This window comes from Mytilus edulis, chromosome 9 (genome assembly GCF_963676685.1).
Source record: "Mytilus edulis chromosome 9, xbMytEdul2.2, whole genome shotgun sequence".
Taxonomy (NCBI): domain Eukaryota; kingdom Metazoa; phylum Mollusca; class Bivalvia; order Mytilida; family Mytilidae; genus Mytilus; species Mytilus edulis.
The window spans coordinates 84,969,951-84,989,145 of NC_092352.1; the positions used below are offsets into that span (position 1 = coordinate 84,969,951).

The 19,195-nt window shown below is 30.6% G+C and overlaps 1 protein-coding gene across 1 annotated transcript; it reads right to left on the reverse strand.

Moving 5' to 3' along the window:
• Positions 1–653: 653 nt before the first annotated feature.
• Positions 654–16,429, reverse strand: LOC139489229 (uncharacterized protein PF3D7_1120000-like). Its single transcript, XM_071275451.1, has 2 exons — positions 16,407–16,429; positions 654–1,531 (listed from the first exon to the last, which is right to left on the reverse strand). The coding sequence occupies exon 2, from the start codon at positions 1,516–1,518 to the stop codon at positions 811–813; it is 708 nt and encodes a 235-aa protein (XP_071131552.1). The 5' UTR covers positions 1,519–1,531; positions 16,407–16,429; the 3' UTR covers positions 654–810.
• Positions 16,430–19,195: the final 2,766 nt, after the last annotated feature.

Sequence of the window (19,195 nt, forward strand, 5' to 3'; positions counted from 1 at the left end):
GTACCAACCTTCAAGTTGATGTCTGTTTGTTTTGTTCATACATCGTTGTCAATATAGTGGAATTTCATGCGACTGTCATACAATTGAGAAGTTCAGCTAGCTGTAAAATCAGGATTAAATCACCATATGTTATATAAAAAAATGCCTGTACCAGGAATATGACATTTGTTATATATTCGTTTGCTTTGTTTGAGGTTTTGATTTTGTCATTGGATAAGGGTAGTAACTTTTTGAATTTGCCTAGGAGTCAGTATTTTTTGTAATTTTACTTTGTTCTGTATATGAATATCGAACGATTCATACACAACAGGAGAGGCATTCCATATGACCGCTTACAATCTTCTTTCTTTGCAGATTCTTTCTCTTCATTTGATGTTGAAAATGTGCTTCTTATTTTACAATGACAGTTGTCATCCTTGCAATTCAACACGGTCGAGATTTCTCATCTCACTAGCTCCACATGTTCACGGTTTTATATTTTACTATACAATTATAGTCGTCTGATCTGTAATCTTTATTTAGATGAAACGGCAATCAAATAGCAGAAAGGTTTTGTAATGTTACCTTTTGTATACATGTTTTAAACCAAGGACAGGATTGAAAGCAAATATGTCCTTAAAACAATTGTAATACAGATAGGAAATATAAGAAAATTCAAAAATATATTATATTTTTTTTTTATTACAAAATAACTGTTATGTCTTTTTTAAATAGATATTTTTGGGTAAGTGATATTTAGCTTATGAAATATATCAAAACTTGAAACATATCATTTAATATTGCTGTTTGAATGGTGTTCCTTATTAATCTTTAAATTTTTGGATCAAATGCTGTGGGCTTACATTGCTGCATTTTTGATTTCGGTCTGTTGTCACTTTCAGGATTTTTGATTGCAGCTGCAACCCCAGCAACGACCTCATTGACCAAACCTTTTCGAAGTTCCTTGAATTCACTTTCAAGACCTTTTCTAAGATCTTTTAATTCTTCCCTTTGTTGCATTTTTAAGCTCTCCATCATTTTAGTGTCGCGAGTCTTTTGCTCTTCAATATGTGTTTTTAGCAGAACTTGTACTTCGTCCTTCTCCAATTTCATTTGCTGCAAGTCAAGACGAACTTGCGCTAATTCATCCTTTAGACGTTTGATTTCTTTTTTCTGTACTTTTTGTAAAATGGACTCTTTTTCTAATCTTTGAATGTCCTTCTTTAATTCTTTTTCACGCAATTTACTTTCCTCAATCTCTTTATCTTTTCTACTGTTAGCCAAATCTAACTGTTTGATTTTGTCGGTTATGCTTCCCATCTCTTCTTTCAAATGATCGTTTTCCGATTTAAGTTTTTCAATTTGTCCATCTTTTTCTCTGTGTATGCTTTCCTTTTCTCTTTCATGATTCCTTGCATCTATATCTATTTTCATATGTAGAACTTCCACCTCTCTTTCTTTATCCACAGTAGACGACCAGAAATCAGATGACGAATCAAAATCCTTTTTGGATGAAATATCCATATCCGAGCTCAACATTGGCAAAATTAAACTAAAATAATAAGATAGACTAAAATAATAAAATAATTAAGTTAAATGAAATATATGAGGTTGAGGATTTTGTAAATGCATCCATACTTATCTTTCTGTCTTTTAAACTATTGTTTTGCTAACATTAAACACTTTCTGTTACAGTTTGTTATAAATCATACAAAAAGAATGAACATATTGGTTTATAAGTGATCACAACGCTTGAATGTTTTTATTGAGTAACGTGCTTTTCGCACTTTATTTGGCTTTTAAATAAAAAAATATTAATATTCGAGCGTAACTGATGAGTCTTTTGTAGATGACACGCACGTCTGGCGCAAATACATAATTCTAATCCTGGTATCTATGATGAGTTTATTTGATACTTCGTACGATTCTGGTTACAGTTATTTTTTTTCCACTCTCGACACTACAATTTACACGAGCAATCTTCTAAATCAGACTTCTACGTTTTGAATTAAAAGGTCCTTCGACAAATCTTTACTACGACATTGCAGACGACAATTATCGTTAATTTATGATCTTCTTTTAGGTCGTGGTGTTCTTTGGTACCCCTTGTGTTGTATGTATTACCAAACTCTATCGTTATTACTGTGTTTGAATAGCGTTTAGATTTTAATGAAAAATGATTGACGGATAAATAATTTAGCCAAAATTTCGTATCACAAATTACTGCAAGCCTTTCACAGATAAAAACATAGGTTTGGCTGTACTTGTAGAAATATTATCCATGTAATAGGAAATGGTATATCAAATCCTAATTCTAATAATGCTACGTTATTAAAAAAGTAAATTCACAAAAATACTGAACCCCGAAGAAAATTTAAAAAGGAAAGTCTCTAATCAAATGGCAAATCAAAAGCTAAAACCCATAAAAATAATGTATAACAACAGTCATATTCCTAACTTGGAAAGACATTTTCTGATGTACAAATGGTGAATTATACCACGTTTAAAAGCTAGCTTAACATTCCACTTGTATAACAGTAGCATCAAATTCCATTATATTGACAACGATGTGTGAATAAAACAAACAGACATAATAGGTAAAAATGTTTTTTAAAAAAATTAGGGATACAGCACATGCAGCAGTCAACCTTGTGTTATAATCTTAATCACTATAAAAACAAACAAATATTTAAGAAAGAAGAACAAAATGCCATGTAGACCAAGCATATTAGCATATTAATTGTGCTCGTAAATTAAGGAAAAACTTATTGTTCCTTCCAATAAGGTAATTCTGACAAAGTTGTCACTTAAGTATTGCGGCAATATCTTAAATGAAGTCTACGTTTATCATGTTTATTGGACATAACTATGATTTTATTTTAAATTCTTAACAACACTTATGATCATACATCCACTCGATATTTAAATTCTTGCAGTGCACAAGGTTATCAGACTGTTGATGACGTCTTTATGTTTAACCTGTTGGAAATGTACTTATTGACATTGTAGTCAGAATAAGGTTTATGTTCAAAACGAACCATGGCATGAAAAAAATGTATTAACTAAAACACCGAAATCCAAGGAAAATTGTAAGTTAATTAAAACTGACTAAAAAAAAAGTTAGACTCTATCAACCAATGAAACGAATGAAAAACAACTATCATATTCTTGACTTGGTTCAGACATTGTCCAAAGTAAGGGTGGGATTAAACCTGTTTTTTTAGCTAGACAAACCTCCCATTTGTTTGATAGTTAATTTAGATAGCTTTCTGTAACTGCGAGATCTCTTCAACCTGCACTTACCCTGTCGACGCCCCCGCTATATCATCTTCGGATTTCAAATGTTTGGCTATTAGCGTTCCTGATGGAGGTAAATCCAGAAAAGTGCTTCGGACGTAATAAATTATTAAACTTGTTGTTTTTCATTCTTCATTATTTTATACGCTCAGTTTTTGTTTGCTAATTAATTTGTCTCTATAAATTGTTTTACGGCAGTTGGAAATTTGTAGACTACTGTCGCCTAAATTGAAATTGATTGCTAATTCAGAAAGTCATAACGGTATGGATATATTTTTTAGGTTAGTTTCTACAATAATGGAGCGAGCAAATCGAAAAAAAAGTTAAGTATTAAATTGGCCTTAGTATAACAATATATTTTTCAAATTAGTATTTGACCCCAATGACATAACCGAATTTCCACTATTAATAGATTTCGCACAAGATTCATGTTATTATGAACGTATGTAATTTGCAAATGGTCACGACTCTTTTCACCAGAACAAAGTAATAGAATGTAGAGAATTTTGTTCAAAACTATATTTGTATAGCAAACTGTTTAATTCAGATTAATCTATGTCTGAAATTTAAAGCGCACTTTGGCTTTGTTGTTTATTCAATAGTTATTGTTAACTCTTTAATTTTTTCGTCGACCAGGAAGTAGTAATTTAATAGCCGTAAAGAAAGTTTATGATATTTAAAATCAAAAGAATTAGCTCTTTGCATGATTAAAAAATACTAATATATATCTGAAATACCAAAGAATCACTAAAATATCACAAGTAGAACAAACAACGACGGCACCATGACAAAACAAACAAACAAAGCCAGACTTTAAAGTTGTACATAGATCACTAAAGAAATAGCAACAACAAAAAAACCACACACACCAAAACCTCAGTGTGATCTCTTGAAGAGAAAACAGATTCTGCCCCTTGGCAAGTAAATTTCCCTATTTGATTATAAGAGGACTGGATAGTGACATCAATTGGATAATTTTTAGTCTTTTACAGTAGTCAACACTTCGGTAATGACACGATTATCAAAATTTTGTGGTCATTTTTATAAATTTCCTGTTTACAAAACTTTGAATTTTTCGAAAAACTAAGGATTTGCTTATCCCAGGCATAGATTATCTTAGCCGTATTTAGCACAAGTTTTTTTGTACTTATTTGGTTTTATAAATATTTTGATATGAGCGTTACTGATGAGTCTTATGTAGACGAAACGCGCGTCTGGCGTACTTAATTATAATCCTGGTACCTTTGATAACTAATTATGCTTTTGATCTGTGTGAACTGCAGAGCATAAATGTTTTAAAAGTATAGTGTATTAAAAGGAAGGAATGTCATTTTTTGCAGATCTTGATAAAGAAATAGCTTGATTCATCTATTAAAAAAATGATAAAAATGCATTTTGTTATCAACAAGCAGTTAAATCACATGAATCCCTAATATTTTAAAGATATGCTTTTAAATCTTTGAACCAATCACTGCAATTACATGTAGTAAAAATACGAAAAAAAGATTTGATTGTTTTTAAACTCTAGAAAGGATATTGGATACCAATTTATGACACAAAAACAGTGCATGCACGGCAAAAGATATAAAGAGGAAAAAGAAATATCACCATGAGGCCTTCAGCACAGAGCAAAAAAAACCCACTTATCTCACTACAAGTTGAAGAAGTCCCCTGGAACCAGTTTTGGAGCATAACATTCTTAAAACAGTTTGCACTGTGAAATTCAATAAGGATGCCAAAAAAGTACACCGAAGACGCTCCCATACTAGACATTTTGATTTACAACATATTTATCGGGTGTTTTGTTTTCATATTTCAACAAACAGTCGATATTAATATCATTAATTGCAAACGAACTCTACACAAAAGGAAGAAAACGAAATTAAACATTGTAATTCTGTTATATCATGTTTGAAATTATTGACGATGTCCCTTCGATTAGAAATCCACATTTCAGCGAGTCATACTAGCCAATGTGAAAGAGTTCCATAAAATGTCACATCCATAAAATGAATACACAAGTATATATGATTTCTTCTGATAAGCGATATCTTTTGAAGGAAAATAAAATAAAGAAAAGAAATGTTAAAACTATTTTAAAAACCCGGATATTGGGATTTTCTTTCAACTTTTAGAATTAAACAATAACAGTTCTGGCATGACATTGGTTAAAGAGTTGCTGTCATCACTTGACAATTTGACGGTCACAAATGCAGCTTTACTTAGGATGAGGATCAACTAAATTCAGTTAAACATATATTTAAAAACTCTTTCACTATTTGAATATTTGAAGAAAAAAAGAATACCTATTTTAAATCATTAGTTTTAATTGATTGAAGAGGGTTGAAAAAATAAAAGAGAATGTTACAAAAATTGACAAATGATCATAATTTTATCGATGTGTCGTTTAGTTATGTACTAAACCAACTTAGATAACTTATAAAAGGAAAGTATACAGATTTTTCTAAACTTAGACCGTACAATGGCAAAGTACTATCTAACTAAACAAACGCTGTATTTATATTATTCGTATTCATATAATTCAATAAAAATGTAAAGCAAAATCAGAATGTCCTGGTGTAATCAATGTGATGGAATAACAATATGGATAACACGATAAAAAATTATACATTCATCTTTAAAAGTTATATAACTAGATTCTAAAATATTTAATTTAGTTTAAAAAATATTATTCTACATTAGATTTTACAGACAAAAGATACACTTACATTTATATTCTCAACATTTCAAAAATATGTAAAGCACAAGAGATATATCCAACCTACCTTCACAAGGTATACTCACGATACAATTATTATGTCATTTGATTGATTATAATGAGGCATACCTTGATTTGTTATTCGATAATATTTTCGATTTATATTAAAGTCTATGTGCCAATACCGAAATTGACGCTGTAATAAGAGATACGAGAAGGACATACATTTTCATTGACAATGAAGAGTTAACGGATATATCAAATTCATACGAGCGTAATGATTGTAATCCAATATTTTAATTACTATTAATCTTTTGTTATGTTAAAATCGTTTGATTTCTACAGATATTGTACCTAATGTATTGCATGTATAGGCTATACAGCCTATATTTCACTTTAAACGTATCATGATTTGCATGGGTAGCAGCCCATTAAATTCTCGGTAAAATCAGTCTTTAATTGACAAAGGAAGACAGCTTGTGTTAAAGAATCGTAAATATAAAATCAAATTGCGATTGACATATAGATTCATTGAAGGACACCATTGTTAAATTTTGAATAATTGACAAGCACACATTTTAATTTATTTTTTACAAATTATTCTTATTTAGTTTTCAGCAATTTCGAAACACTTAATGTAAGATAGAATCCATATTGATATCTTTTAAATATGAATACTTTTAGTAGGATGTTTAACGTTCTGGTTCCACAGTAAGGGTAACTGTCAGCAAGAATACATGTCACCCTACCGATATACATCATTTTGACTGTGAGTCGACAAGCTGTAATTGTTTTTACTTATAAATGTCGGGGGAAAGTAGCTAATGTACTATAATTACTATCTTCCAAAATTGAGGTTAACATTCATTTGTTTCATACGGTCTCTCTGACATGTGATGTGACGTCATACGCATGTAATGATGGTAAATTTTACTTACAATTATACTTTCAAACACAGTGTTTTCGTGGTGAGAAATGAACTATAGCATTACCAAGAGCATTCATGTGCCAATAATTTTAGACATTTTGTGAAAAACTGTAAAACTATATAATTTCTTATTTTGTTTGTCAAAGTAAGGCTTCTGACGAATCTCGATGTCATTGGAAATATCTAAAATCTGGGACTGATACTATGTACTCTATTGGTCCTAGTTCAAATCGAAGACACTTTTGTGGTTTATCTCTAAAAACAACAAAATGCCTGTTAAAATGTGCAACATAACATTCAAATACATGTGCAAGCTTTATAAATTGGTTTACATCTTAATAGTGTTATTTCATTATTTTTTATTATCTGTATATATTTCAAGGTATTAAAATGTCTGTTTTATTCATCCACAAAACGTGTATTGTGTAATGGTGTATGGCATATGGTGCAATGGTAGAAGGTGTATAGTGCTATGATGTATGTTGTAAGGGGAATGTTGTAATGGTTTGTGAGGAATGGTGTAACTGTGTATGGTGTATATAAAGTGTGGTTGTCAAAGTTTAGACCTATGATTTTTAATTTTATACATTGATTTACAATATTGTGATCAAAATTCGTTTTTTTTTCAAATAAATAATTTTGAAGTTGCAAGAATTCTTTGAAATTAAATTGCATTATGGGTAATTTCGGATGGTGGAAATATAATGTATAAATTAGGTGTAACGTGTATGGTGTATTGGGACAGGGTGTAAGGTGTAATGGCGAATGGCAATAGAGGAAGGTTTACACCACCCAAGGACTGTCCCTTAATATCAGTATTAATTTGTGGAAGAATATTTTAAAATTGTTCGCTTCAGTTTGTGAATGTTCATTTGTGGACTTTTTCGATATAGTTAATTCCTGATTTAGTACTGGCATTATTTTCATGTACATAATGTTGGAAGTAAATGCAGTAAAAACCATCTTTTATGAAAGCTGCTTTATTTTTATATTTCAAATATTTACTTGAAAAATTGTTATACAATCGATGCTTTACATATTTATTCACCGTGTTAAAACTATATGATAGATTAAGTGGAAAGGTGATTGTTTAAAATATAACCTTGATTTTACATATTCTAAATCAATGACAATTTGAAGGAAAATACGTCCATGATATAAGGTAATACAGATATGCAATGAAAGCAAATTCAAAAACATTTTATCTATGTGTCTGTTTAAATACTTTTCCTCTTAATATAATATTCTTTTGGGCAAAGTAATTTTAAAATTATGAAATATAAGAAAGCTTTTAAACATGTTTTTAACATTGTTGTTTGAATGCTGTTACGTGTTAGTCTTAAATTTTTGGATCGAATAATGTGGTCTTGCAAACTGTATTCTGTTTGGAATTCGGTCTGCTGTCACTTCCAGGATTTGTTATAACAGCTGTAACTCCAGCAACTACTTCATTGACCAAACCTTTTCGAAGTTCCTTAAACTCATTTTCAAAACCTTTTCGGAAATCTTTTATTTCTTTCTTTTGTTGCATTTTTAAGCTCTCCATCATTTTACTGTCACGAGTCTTTTGCTCTTCAATATGTTTTTTAAGCAAAACTTGTACTTCGTCCTTCTCCAATTTCATTTGCTGCAGGTCAAGACGAACTTGCGTTAACTCATCCTTTAGACGTTTGATTTCTTTTTTCTGTACTTCTTGTATGATGGACTCTTTTTCTAATCTTTGAATTTCCTTCTCTAGTTCTTTTTCACGAAATTTGTTGTCTTCAATCTCTTTATCTTTTCTACTGTTCGCCAAATCTAACTGTTTGATTTTATCGGTTATGCTTCCCATCTCTTCTTTTAAATCATCGTTTTCCAACTTAAGTTTTTCTATTTGTCCACCTTTCTCTCTACGTATGCTTTCCCTTTCTCTTTCATGATTTTTTGCATCTATATCTAATTTCATACGAAGAAATTCCACTTCTCTGTCGTTATCCACAGCAGATGACCAGAAATCAGATGACGATTCTATATCCTTTTTGGATTCAATATCCATTGCCTAGCTCAACATTGGCACACTTGAACTAAATAATAAGATAATAAGGTTAAATGAAATAGGAGATTGAGGATTTTGTATATAAACCCATGCTATTCTTTCTGTCTTTTTAACTATTTGTTTTGCTACCATTTAACAATTTCTATTCAAGTTTGGTATAAAGCATCAACAAGAATAGAGATATTGGTTTATTATTGATACCAATTCTCGACAGTTATTTCTTTGCTACTCTCGACACTACAATATATACGAGTAATCTTGTAAATCAGATTTCTTCGTTTTGAATTACATAGTCATTCGAAAAATGTTAATTACGACATAACATACGATTAATCGTTCCTTATTGATACTTTATGATATTTTTGAGCGGGTTGTGTTGTTTAGTACATTCTGGTGTTATGTTTATTGCCAAACTTGTCCGTTATTCCTCTGTTTGAAGTAGCGCTTTAAATTTAAATGAAATATTTTTCACTGATTGATTTTGTCAGGAATTTTGTATCACAACTTACTGCAAACCTTTTACAGATAAAAACATATGACTGGCTGTAATAATATCCTTTTTTTAAGAATTGGTATATCAAAACTTAATTTTATGTAGCAACATTCGACCAGCGCCTGCATACGTAGTGTATATTTCCAAATTTATACGATATACCCGGGCTTGTATTTCCCTTCATAAATGTTACGGACCCCATCATGAGTTTATTGACCGATATGGAATACTAGTAATAGTTTCACAGATGATATCGGATATGTTTTTAATGTCGAAACTACAATCCACTTCCCTTTCACCACGAATATGACCTACCGAATTAGACTATTTACTGGGTTTCTAATAACATGAGCAACACGACGGATGCCACATTGGTGGCCGAATCTGCCTACCCTTCCGAAGCACCTCAGATCAACCCCAGATTGTGGTTGAATTCGTGTTGCTTAGTTTTTAATTTTCTATGTTGTGTCTTGTATTATTGTTTTTCTGTTTGTCTTTTTATTTTTAGCCATGACGTTGTCAGTTTATTTACGATCTATGAGTTTGACTCTCCCTATGGTATCTTTCGTCCCTCTTTGACATTGAGTGCTTATTCAGAAGATCATAACGGTATGGCCGTATTCCTTAGGTTAGTTTCCACAATATTGGAGCGAGCAAATCGAGAAAAAAATACTATAAATCAAATTGGCATTAATTCTAAATACATTTTTCAAATGTGCATTTGGTCCCAAATAATCATAACTCAGGATTTCCACAATCAAAAGATTTCACACAAGATAATTGTTATTATGAACAATGTTTTTACAAGCGTTCACGATTCCTTTCACCAGAACAAAGTAATATAATATATCAATATGGAGAATTTTACTAATAACTATTTTTGAAGGTAGCTGTTTAATTCAAATTATTCGATGTTTGTAATTAAATCACACCTTGGCTTTGTTGTGTATTCAATAGTTATTGTAAATTCTATAACTGTTTCGTCGACCCGGAAGTAGTAATTTAATAGCCGTAAAGAAAGTTTATGATTTATAAAATCAAAAGAACTAGCTCTTTGCTTGATTAACAAATACATAACAACATTAGATAATACCAAATAATCACTCAAATATTACAAGTAAAACAAAATCTGATACCACCATGACAAAAAACAAACAAATCCAGTCTTTAAACTGTACATAAATCACTAAACACTGAGCAAAACAAACAAACCAAAACCTTATTGCGATCTCTTGAAGAGAAAGCAGATCCTGCTAAGCATGATGCTCATTGTGTTAGCATGGCAAGTAAATTTCCCAATTTGGTGATGTCAAGGTATATGATAATAGGACGGAATGGTGACATCAATTTGATAAATTTTACTCTTTTATGCTTTTAATCTATATGAACATCAGAGCATAAATGAGTAAAAAGTATAGTGTATTAAAAGAAAGAAATGTCTTTTTTTCAGATCTTGATAAAGAAATAGCGTGATTCATCTAGAAACAAAAATGATAAAAATGCATTTTCTTTTGAACCATCAGTTTAATCACATGCGTCACTAATATTCTAAAGATCTACTTTAATATCTTCAAACTGCAATTACATGTAGCAAAAAAAAGAGTTTTGATTGTTTTAAAACTCTAAAAAGGATATTGGGTACCCATTCTTGACACCAAAACAGCACATGCACGGAAAAAAATATAAAGAGAAAAAAGAAAAATCACCATCAGGTCTTCAGCACACAGCAAAAAAAAAACCACACTTATCTCACTACAAGGTGAAGACGGCCACTATTACCGGTTTTGGCGCATAAAGTTCATACGATATTGCACTTCTTTTTAACATGATCAATTGAAAAATCGACCTTACCTCCTGATAAAAAAAATAATTTCTTATACACAAATTTCAATCGTAGGTAATAACATTGTCTTTTTTTCACACATTAACAAAATTTTGCACTGCAATTCATGAAAAATGCCAAAAAACACACCGACGCCAAATTTATGCTAGACATTTAGACAGTCGGTATAAAATCACAAATTCAAAGCAAACCCTAAACAAAAGTAAAACGAAATTAAATATTGTAATTCAGTAATCTCACGTTTGAAATTATTGACGATGTCCTTTCAAACAGTAATCCAAATTTCAGCGAGTCATACTACCCAACGTAAAAATAAGCCATATATTGTAACGGAAAAGAAAATAAAGAAAAGAAAAGAAATGTTCAAAACCTTTTCAAAAACCCGGATATTGGGTTTTCTTTCTCCTTTTAGAATTAAGGAATAACAGTATTGTCATGACATCAGTTAAAAAGTTGTTGGCATCAATTGAAAATTTAACTATCGCAAATGCAGCTTTACTAAGGACAAGCATCAGAGTCAGTAAAACGAATAATTGTAGACTTTTTTTACTATTTGAATATTTAAAGAAAAAAAACTAGTTCAGATTTTGAGTTTAAATTTATTAAAGAGTGTTGAAAAAAAATAAAGAAGAATGTTACAAAAATAGACAAATGATCATAATTTAATTATCGATGTGTCTAAAAAAATTTGAGACCCTATAAAAGGAAATATACAGATGTTGTCTCAACTTCAACAAATGCTTTATTTCAATTAATCTTATCTATATGCTACAATATCAATGTAAAACAAAATCCAACAATTATGTGCGCCCGGCGTAAATCAATGTGATGGAATTACAAAACGGATCACACAACACAACGTTATCCATTAATATTTAAAGGTTTTATAACCTGATTCTAAAAATTTTAATTTGTTTACAAAATATGTGTTCTAAATCAGATTTTTCAGAAAAAAAGATACATTTATATTCATGTTCTCAACGTTGATAAAATATGTATAACCTACCTTCCCAAGGTATACTGACGATACGATTATTATATCACTTGATTGATTAGAACGAGGTGTAACTTGATTTGTTATTTGATAATACTTTCTTTTTATATAAAAGTCTATGTGCCAATTCCGAAATTGACGCTGTAATAAGAGATATATTTTCATTGCCAATAAAGAACTAACGGATATATCAAATACATACGAATGAAATAATTGTTATCAAATAAATTAATTACTTTTAATCTTTTAATTTTTGTTATGAAATAATTTTGGATTTTAACAATTATTTAACATAAGATATTGTTTAAATAAATTATATTTCACTTTCAATTGAGAACAATTGACAAGCACACAATAAAACTTGATTTTACAATTCAATTTCAAAACACTTAATTTTTTAGTAATATATTGGTACTTGTTCAAATCAAAGAAACGTTTGTGGTTTATCCCTAAAAATACAACAAATTTAAATGTCTGTTAAAATTTGCAAAAGAGGGACGAAAGATACCAAAGGTACAGTCAAACTCATAAATCTAAAATAAACTGACAACGTCATGGCTAAAAATGAAAAAGACAAACAGACGAACAATAGTACACATGACACAACATAGAAAACTAAAGAATAATCAACACGAACTCCACCAAAACCTAGCGGTGATCTCAGGTGCTAAGGAAGGGTAGCATTCAAATAGATGTGCCAGACGAATGAATCGTTTAGGTCTAAATAAATAGTCTTATTTTATTATTTTTGATATTCTGTATTAATTTCAAGGGATAAAAGTGTCTTTTTTATACAGCCGTTGGATGGTGTAAACTTGCAAATCAACGTGTATGGTGAAATAGAGATTGACATATGGTGCAATGGTAGAAGATTCATTGTGTTATGATGGTGTAATTGTGTATGAGGAATGGTGCGATTGAGTAACGTGTATATAAAGTGTAGTTATTAAAGTTCAAACAATGCAAAATATTGTTAAGAACTAATTTTTAATTTTATACACTGATTTACAATATTTTGTTCAAAATTCGTTTTTTTAAATAAATGAATAATTTTGTAGCTGCCAGCTTTCATTGAAATTAAATTGCATTATGGGTCATTTCTGATGGTGTAGACAGAATGAGCAAGCAGTATGGTGCAAAATTGTAACGTGTATGGTTTAATGACACAGGGTGTATGGTGTTATTGGGTATGGTGTAATGCGTATGTTGAATGGTGTAATGGTGTATGGTATTAGAGGAAAGTTTACACCATCCAAGGACTGTACCATCCTATACTAGTATTGATTTGTGGAAGGTTATTTAAAAAAAAAATCGCTTCAGTTTGTAAGTGTACATTTGTGGACCTGTTCGGTCTAGTAACTTCAATGGAACTTTGGGAAATAATATGAAATAATTACTTATAGCATAATTATAATTTAACGGTTTCATTAAATGTAACTATTAGACATGATTACACAATTATACATTGTTTATAGGGAAACCATAAAGAATATTTAAAAAATAAAGATAACAAAAAATGCTGACTACGAGGAAAATTCAAATCGTAGAGTCTCTTATCAAATGGCAAAATAAAAAATCTTTAACACATCAAGCGATTGGAAAACAGCTGTTATATTTCTTATTTAGTACAGGCATTTTTTATGAACATAATGGTGGAAGTAAATGCTGTAAAAACCTTCTCCTGTGAAAGCTGCTAAATTTTACAATTTCATACATTTAGATGAAAAGTTGTTATTCAATCAATGTTTTACATATTTATTCACCGTGTTAAAAATACATGAAAGATAAAGTGGCAATTGAATGATGGTAAGGTGATTGTTTAAAATATAACATTGATTGTTTATATTTTAAACCAATGACAGTTTGAAGGAAAAATGTCCATACTATAAGTGAATACAGATATGCAATTTAAGCAAATTCAAAAACATTTCTGTTTATGTTTTTGTTTAAATACTGTTCTATCGTATTGTAATATTTTTTCGGGCGAGGTATTTTTTTTAAAGTATGAAATATAACATGTATAAGAAAGCTTTTAAACATATCATTGAACATTGTTGTTTGAATGCTGTTTCATCTTAAATTTTAGGATCGAATAATGTGGTCTTGCAAACTGTCTCCATTTTTGATTTCGGTGTAATGTCACTTCCAGGATTTATGACTGCAGCTGTTACCCCAGCAACGACCTCATTGACCAGACCTTCTCTTAGTTCCTTAAATTCCTTTTCGAATATCTTTTAGTTCTTCCCTTTGTTGCATTTTCAAGCTCTCCATCATTTCATTGTCGCGAGTTTTTTGCTCTTCAATGTGTGTTTTAAGCAGAACTTGTAATTCGTCTTTTTCCAATTTCATTTGCTGCAGGTCAAGTCGAACTTGCGTTAGTTCATCCTTTAGACGTTTTATTTCTTTTTTCTGTACTTTTTGAACGATGGACTCTTTTTCTAGTCTTTGAATGTCCTTCTTTAATTCTTTTTCACGCAATTTACTGTCCTCAATCTCTTGATCTTTTCTGCTGTTAGCCAAATCTAACTGTTTAATTTTATCGGTAATGCTTTCCATCTCTTCTTTTAAATCATTGTTTTCCGATTAAAGTTTTTCTATTTGTCCATCTTTTCCCCTGTGTATGCTTTCCCTTTCTCTTTCGTGATTCTTTGCATCTATATTTATTTTCATATGGAGTACTTCTACTTCTCTTTCTTTATCCACAGAAAACGATGAGAAATCAGATGACGACTCAATATCACTTTTGAATGAAATATTCATATCCGAGCTCAACGTTGGCGAAATTGAACTAAAATAATAAGATAATTAAAGGCAACAGTAGTATACCGCTGTTCAAAACTCATAAATCCATGGACAAAAAACAAAATCGGGATAACAAACTAAATCCGAGGGAAACGCATTAAATATAAGAGGAGAACAACGACATAACACTAAAATGTAACACACATAGACAAAATCCCACGAGAATAATATATATAACATCAAAACCAAATACATGAATTTGGGATAGACAAGTACCGTGACACGTCTTATCGCAATGTGAATTTACACTCAAAAATAAGAGAAAACAAACGACACAACGTTATAATGTAATACACACAGAAACGAACTATAATATAACAATGACCATATTCCTGACTTGGTACAGGGCATTTTTAAAGGAAAAAATGGTGGGTTGAACCTGGTTTTGTGGCATGCCAAACCTCGCACTTTTATGGCCATGTGAAATATAACATCAAAATGACAACACAGGACTACAATATAAATAAATTGGAGACACAATTGACAAAGAATCACACGAACAACAGCCAACAAAAGGCAACAAGTTCAAAATTTTAATACGCCAGAAGTGTATTTTGTCCACACAATAATTTTAAACGAGGATTGTGTATATACATGATATAAGACCATACTTATCTTTTTGTTCTTTAACCTAGTTTTCTGACTACCATATATAAAAATGTTAGTACAATGCAATGATTTTCTTTCTTTTGATTTGATACCCAAATAATACCAATGCAAATATAAGGTAAAAGTTAGAGTCAGTCTTTTCCCGCCATATTTATAATTCAAATATCTCGTAAAGGAGCTCCATGACCTATCACTATTTTTAACATATTTTGTTCCTTAACTTATACTCTTTCAGCTTAAAATATCATTTTTGAATTCTTGATTTATTTCATTTTACCTTAGATCACCTAAGTACATCCTTAAGCTATGTTACATGTGATATATATTTTTAGGCACATTAAATATAGGAAGAAAAATTATTTAAACAATCCTGTTGTGGATATGTTTCTGTCATCTAAGAATTAATAATAACAGTAATGTAGTGGTAGAGTTACCACCATCAATTCGCAATTTGACGGTCACAATTCAACTGTACTAGTCACGCGTAGCGGAGTCAGATAAACTGATATTTGCGACCATTTACATCATTGTAATTAAATTGTCATGCGGATCACACGGTACAATATAAACATTTATGTTTACAGGTTATACAACCAGATTGATACAAATTTGATTTAAAAAACAATAATATTTCAAATTATAATTTGTTATAGAGCATAAATACACATATGAAAAGCACAATATATATATATATATATCAAACCTACCTGCACAAGGTATACTGATAATACGGTTACAAAAAATGTACAAATCCATCAGATTGATTTTGATGACGCATAACTTGATTTGTTATTAACAAATAGATATAGGAAGATGTGGTGTGAGTGCCAATGAGACAACTCTCCATACAAATAACAATTTAAAAAGTAAACCATTATAGGTTAAAGTACGGCCTTCAACACGGAGCCTTGGCTCACACCGAACAACAAGCTATAAAGGGCCCCAAAATTACTAGTGTAAAACCATTCAAACGGGAAAACCAACGGTCTAATCTATATAAATAGTCTATTTGCAAATTACTAAATTGAAGTTGTAATAAGAGATACGAGAGGGAATTACATTTGCATCGACAATGAAGAGCTGACGGAAGTATCAAATTTGTTCGCTCGTAGTGGGTGTAATCGAATATTTTAATTACTTTTAATATTTCGTTATGCTAATATCGTTTTATTTCAACAGTTATTTTACATAATATATTGGTTAAATATATTTCATTTCAATTAATCATGCTTTGCATGGGTCTCAGTCCATTCATTTGATATAAAATCAGTCGTCAATTGACACAGAAACCAACGTATGTTTAAATAGTGAAATAAAAGAATAAAATCGTAATTAACAAATGGACAAACAATTCAATGAAGGACAGTTAGATTTTGAACAATTTAACTTTATTTTTATAATTTAACTTTATTCAGTATATTTAAATGGTAATCTCCAGCAATTTCAAACACTTGATTTAAATTAAAACCCATATGGTCCATATTTCTTAATTCCACTTCCTGGAATGAAAGGGAGGATAACAACGTATACGAAACTTTAAAAGTGATAGAATGAGATGGATGGACAGATGTGTAACGTTCAGTGGGAAATTAAATACATGTTCTGGACTAAGACATGAAAGGAAATTAAAAAAAATCTTTGTAGAAGACGGACTTTAACATGCTAGTTCACATGGTAACCGTCATCAGGGTAACATGTCACCTTATCCGGAAACATTATTCCGATTCCGAAGAGATGGGTCTTTGTTTTTACTCATATACACCTACGTGCTTTGCGCAGAATCAGCAATGTCACATTTTGAAGTCTTTTGTTTGATCTGGTAGGAAATTGAACAAACAATCTCGCGCACTCGAGGTGAAATGCTACCACGAGACCATCGAGGTGGTTCAATATAAAAGAATAGAACTGTATACTGTACTATCATTCAAAAGTGAAGTTAATTTATTTATGTTTGAATACTGCCCCGTTCGTTTGTCCATGTGACGTATCTGGCATACACATACAATAATGGATAAAAAAAAAAAATAAATTTTAGCACTGTTTTGTTTGTTAAATAGAATATAAATACAGCCTTATGTGTGCACACAACTTTAGTAGACATTTTGCGACAATCTTGAAAATGAAGATGCATTAGTAAGACTACTGATGGTCCTAAATATTATTGCAATCTTCTTTTGTTGTACAACTTTTTAGAGAACAGTTCAAATGAGCCACCTGAACATTTAGATATCAAACAGAGTACGTTTTTTAACATTCGAAAAGTATTATTTCATTGATCGATTTGAATTTGTATATTTTTTTCAAGGGGTCGAATATGTCTTAATAATAACTTCTAGTAATCATTGTAGAAAATTAGTCGGAATATGCCTCATTATCTAAAAGTCAATTTAAAAAAGAAATGTTATTATCATTCAGACCTACTCAAACGATTCTTTTCTATTTTTCATTTTAACTTATCCAGCAGTCTCTTGTTTAACGCGGTCAGTGGTCTCCTTTTTATGCACGTAATCTTCATTTCCGGCTGAACCAAACGTCAAATATAATTGAGAATCGAAATTGGGAATGTGTCAAAGAGACAACAACCCGACAATAGATCAGAAAACTGCCGAAGGCCACCAATTGGTCCTATGCAAGTCTTCGAACACCAATATATTCACAACTGGAAAAAACATATGTCTTTTTTTATTTTGAAATAATCAATTTAGCCCACCTTCGTACACAATGTAGCAATATACCAACTTCGAATTCACCTACATATAGGAAAAATAAACTCATCATAATTCATGTTAGCACAGAAATACGTTTCTAAACTTATTAATGGCAAACTTGAATAAGTAGTAGTGTTAAGAAATAGAGGTAGTGTAAAAAGTCAAGAACAATTGGTTTTGAATAACAACCAAATTGATATATGTGACAGTTTTGTATATTTGTTATCCTTTTTAATTTAAATGGTAGTTTTACATACACAAAAATGTTAGACAATCAAGGAAGAAAGGCTGTTTTCGCTTTATGTAGTAATTGTATGGAAAGCCAACGGGGTTAAAATTCTTAATTCGTAACATGTCAATTCGTAACTTGTAACTGTGTATTTTCTAAATTGTTAATTCGTATATTGTCTATTTGTAACTTGTACCCTAACATTCTTAATCGGTAAATTGTCAGTTTGTTACTTGTAACTGTGCAATTTCATAATGTTTCATTCGTAAATTGTCTATTTGTAACTTGTATATATTCAAACAATAACCCATATATGTTAAGTCAAATCTTGCTTTTTTTATTGTTATCATTGACAAAAATATTTTAATCAGTGCCGATGAATTTTTTTCAGACAGTTATGCCTCTTGAAATAATGATTAAGTATGGAAAATTGCCCGATGTGGTCCCTTAAATATGTTTACAAATATTGCCACATTTCTATGAATAGATAAAGGAAGATGTGGTATGAGTGCCAATGAGACAATTCTCCTTCCAAGTAACAATTCATAAAAGTAAACCA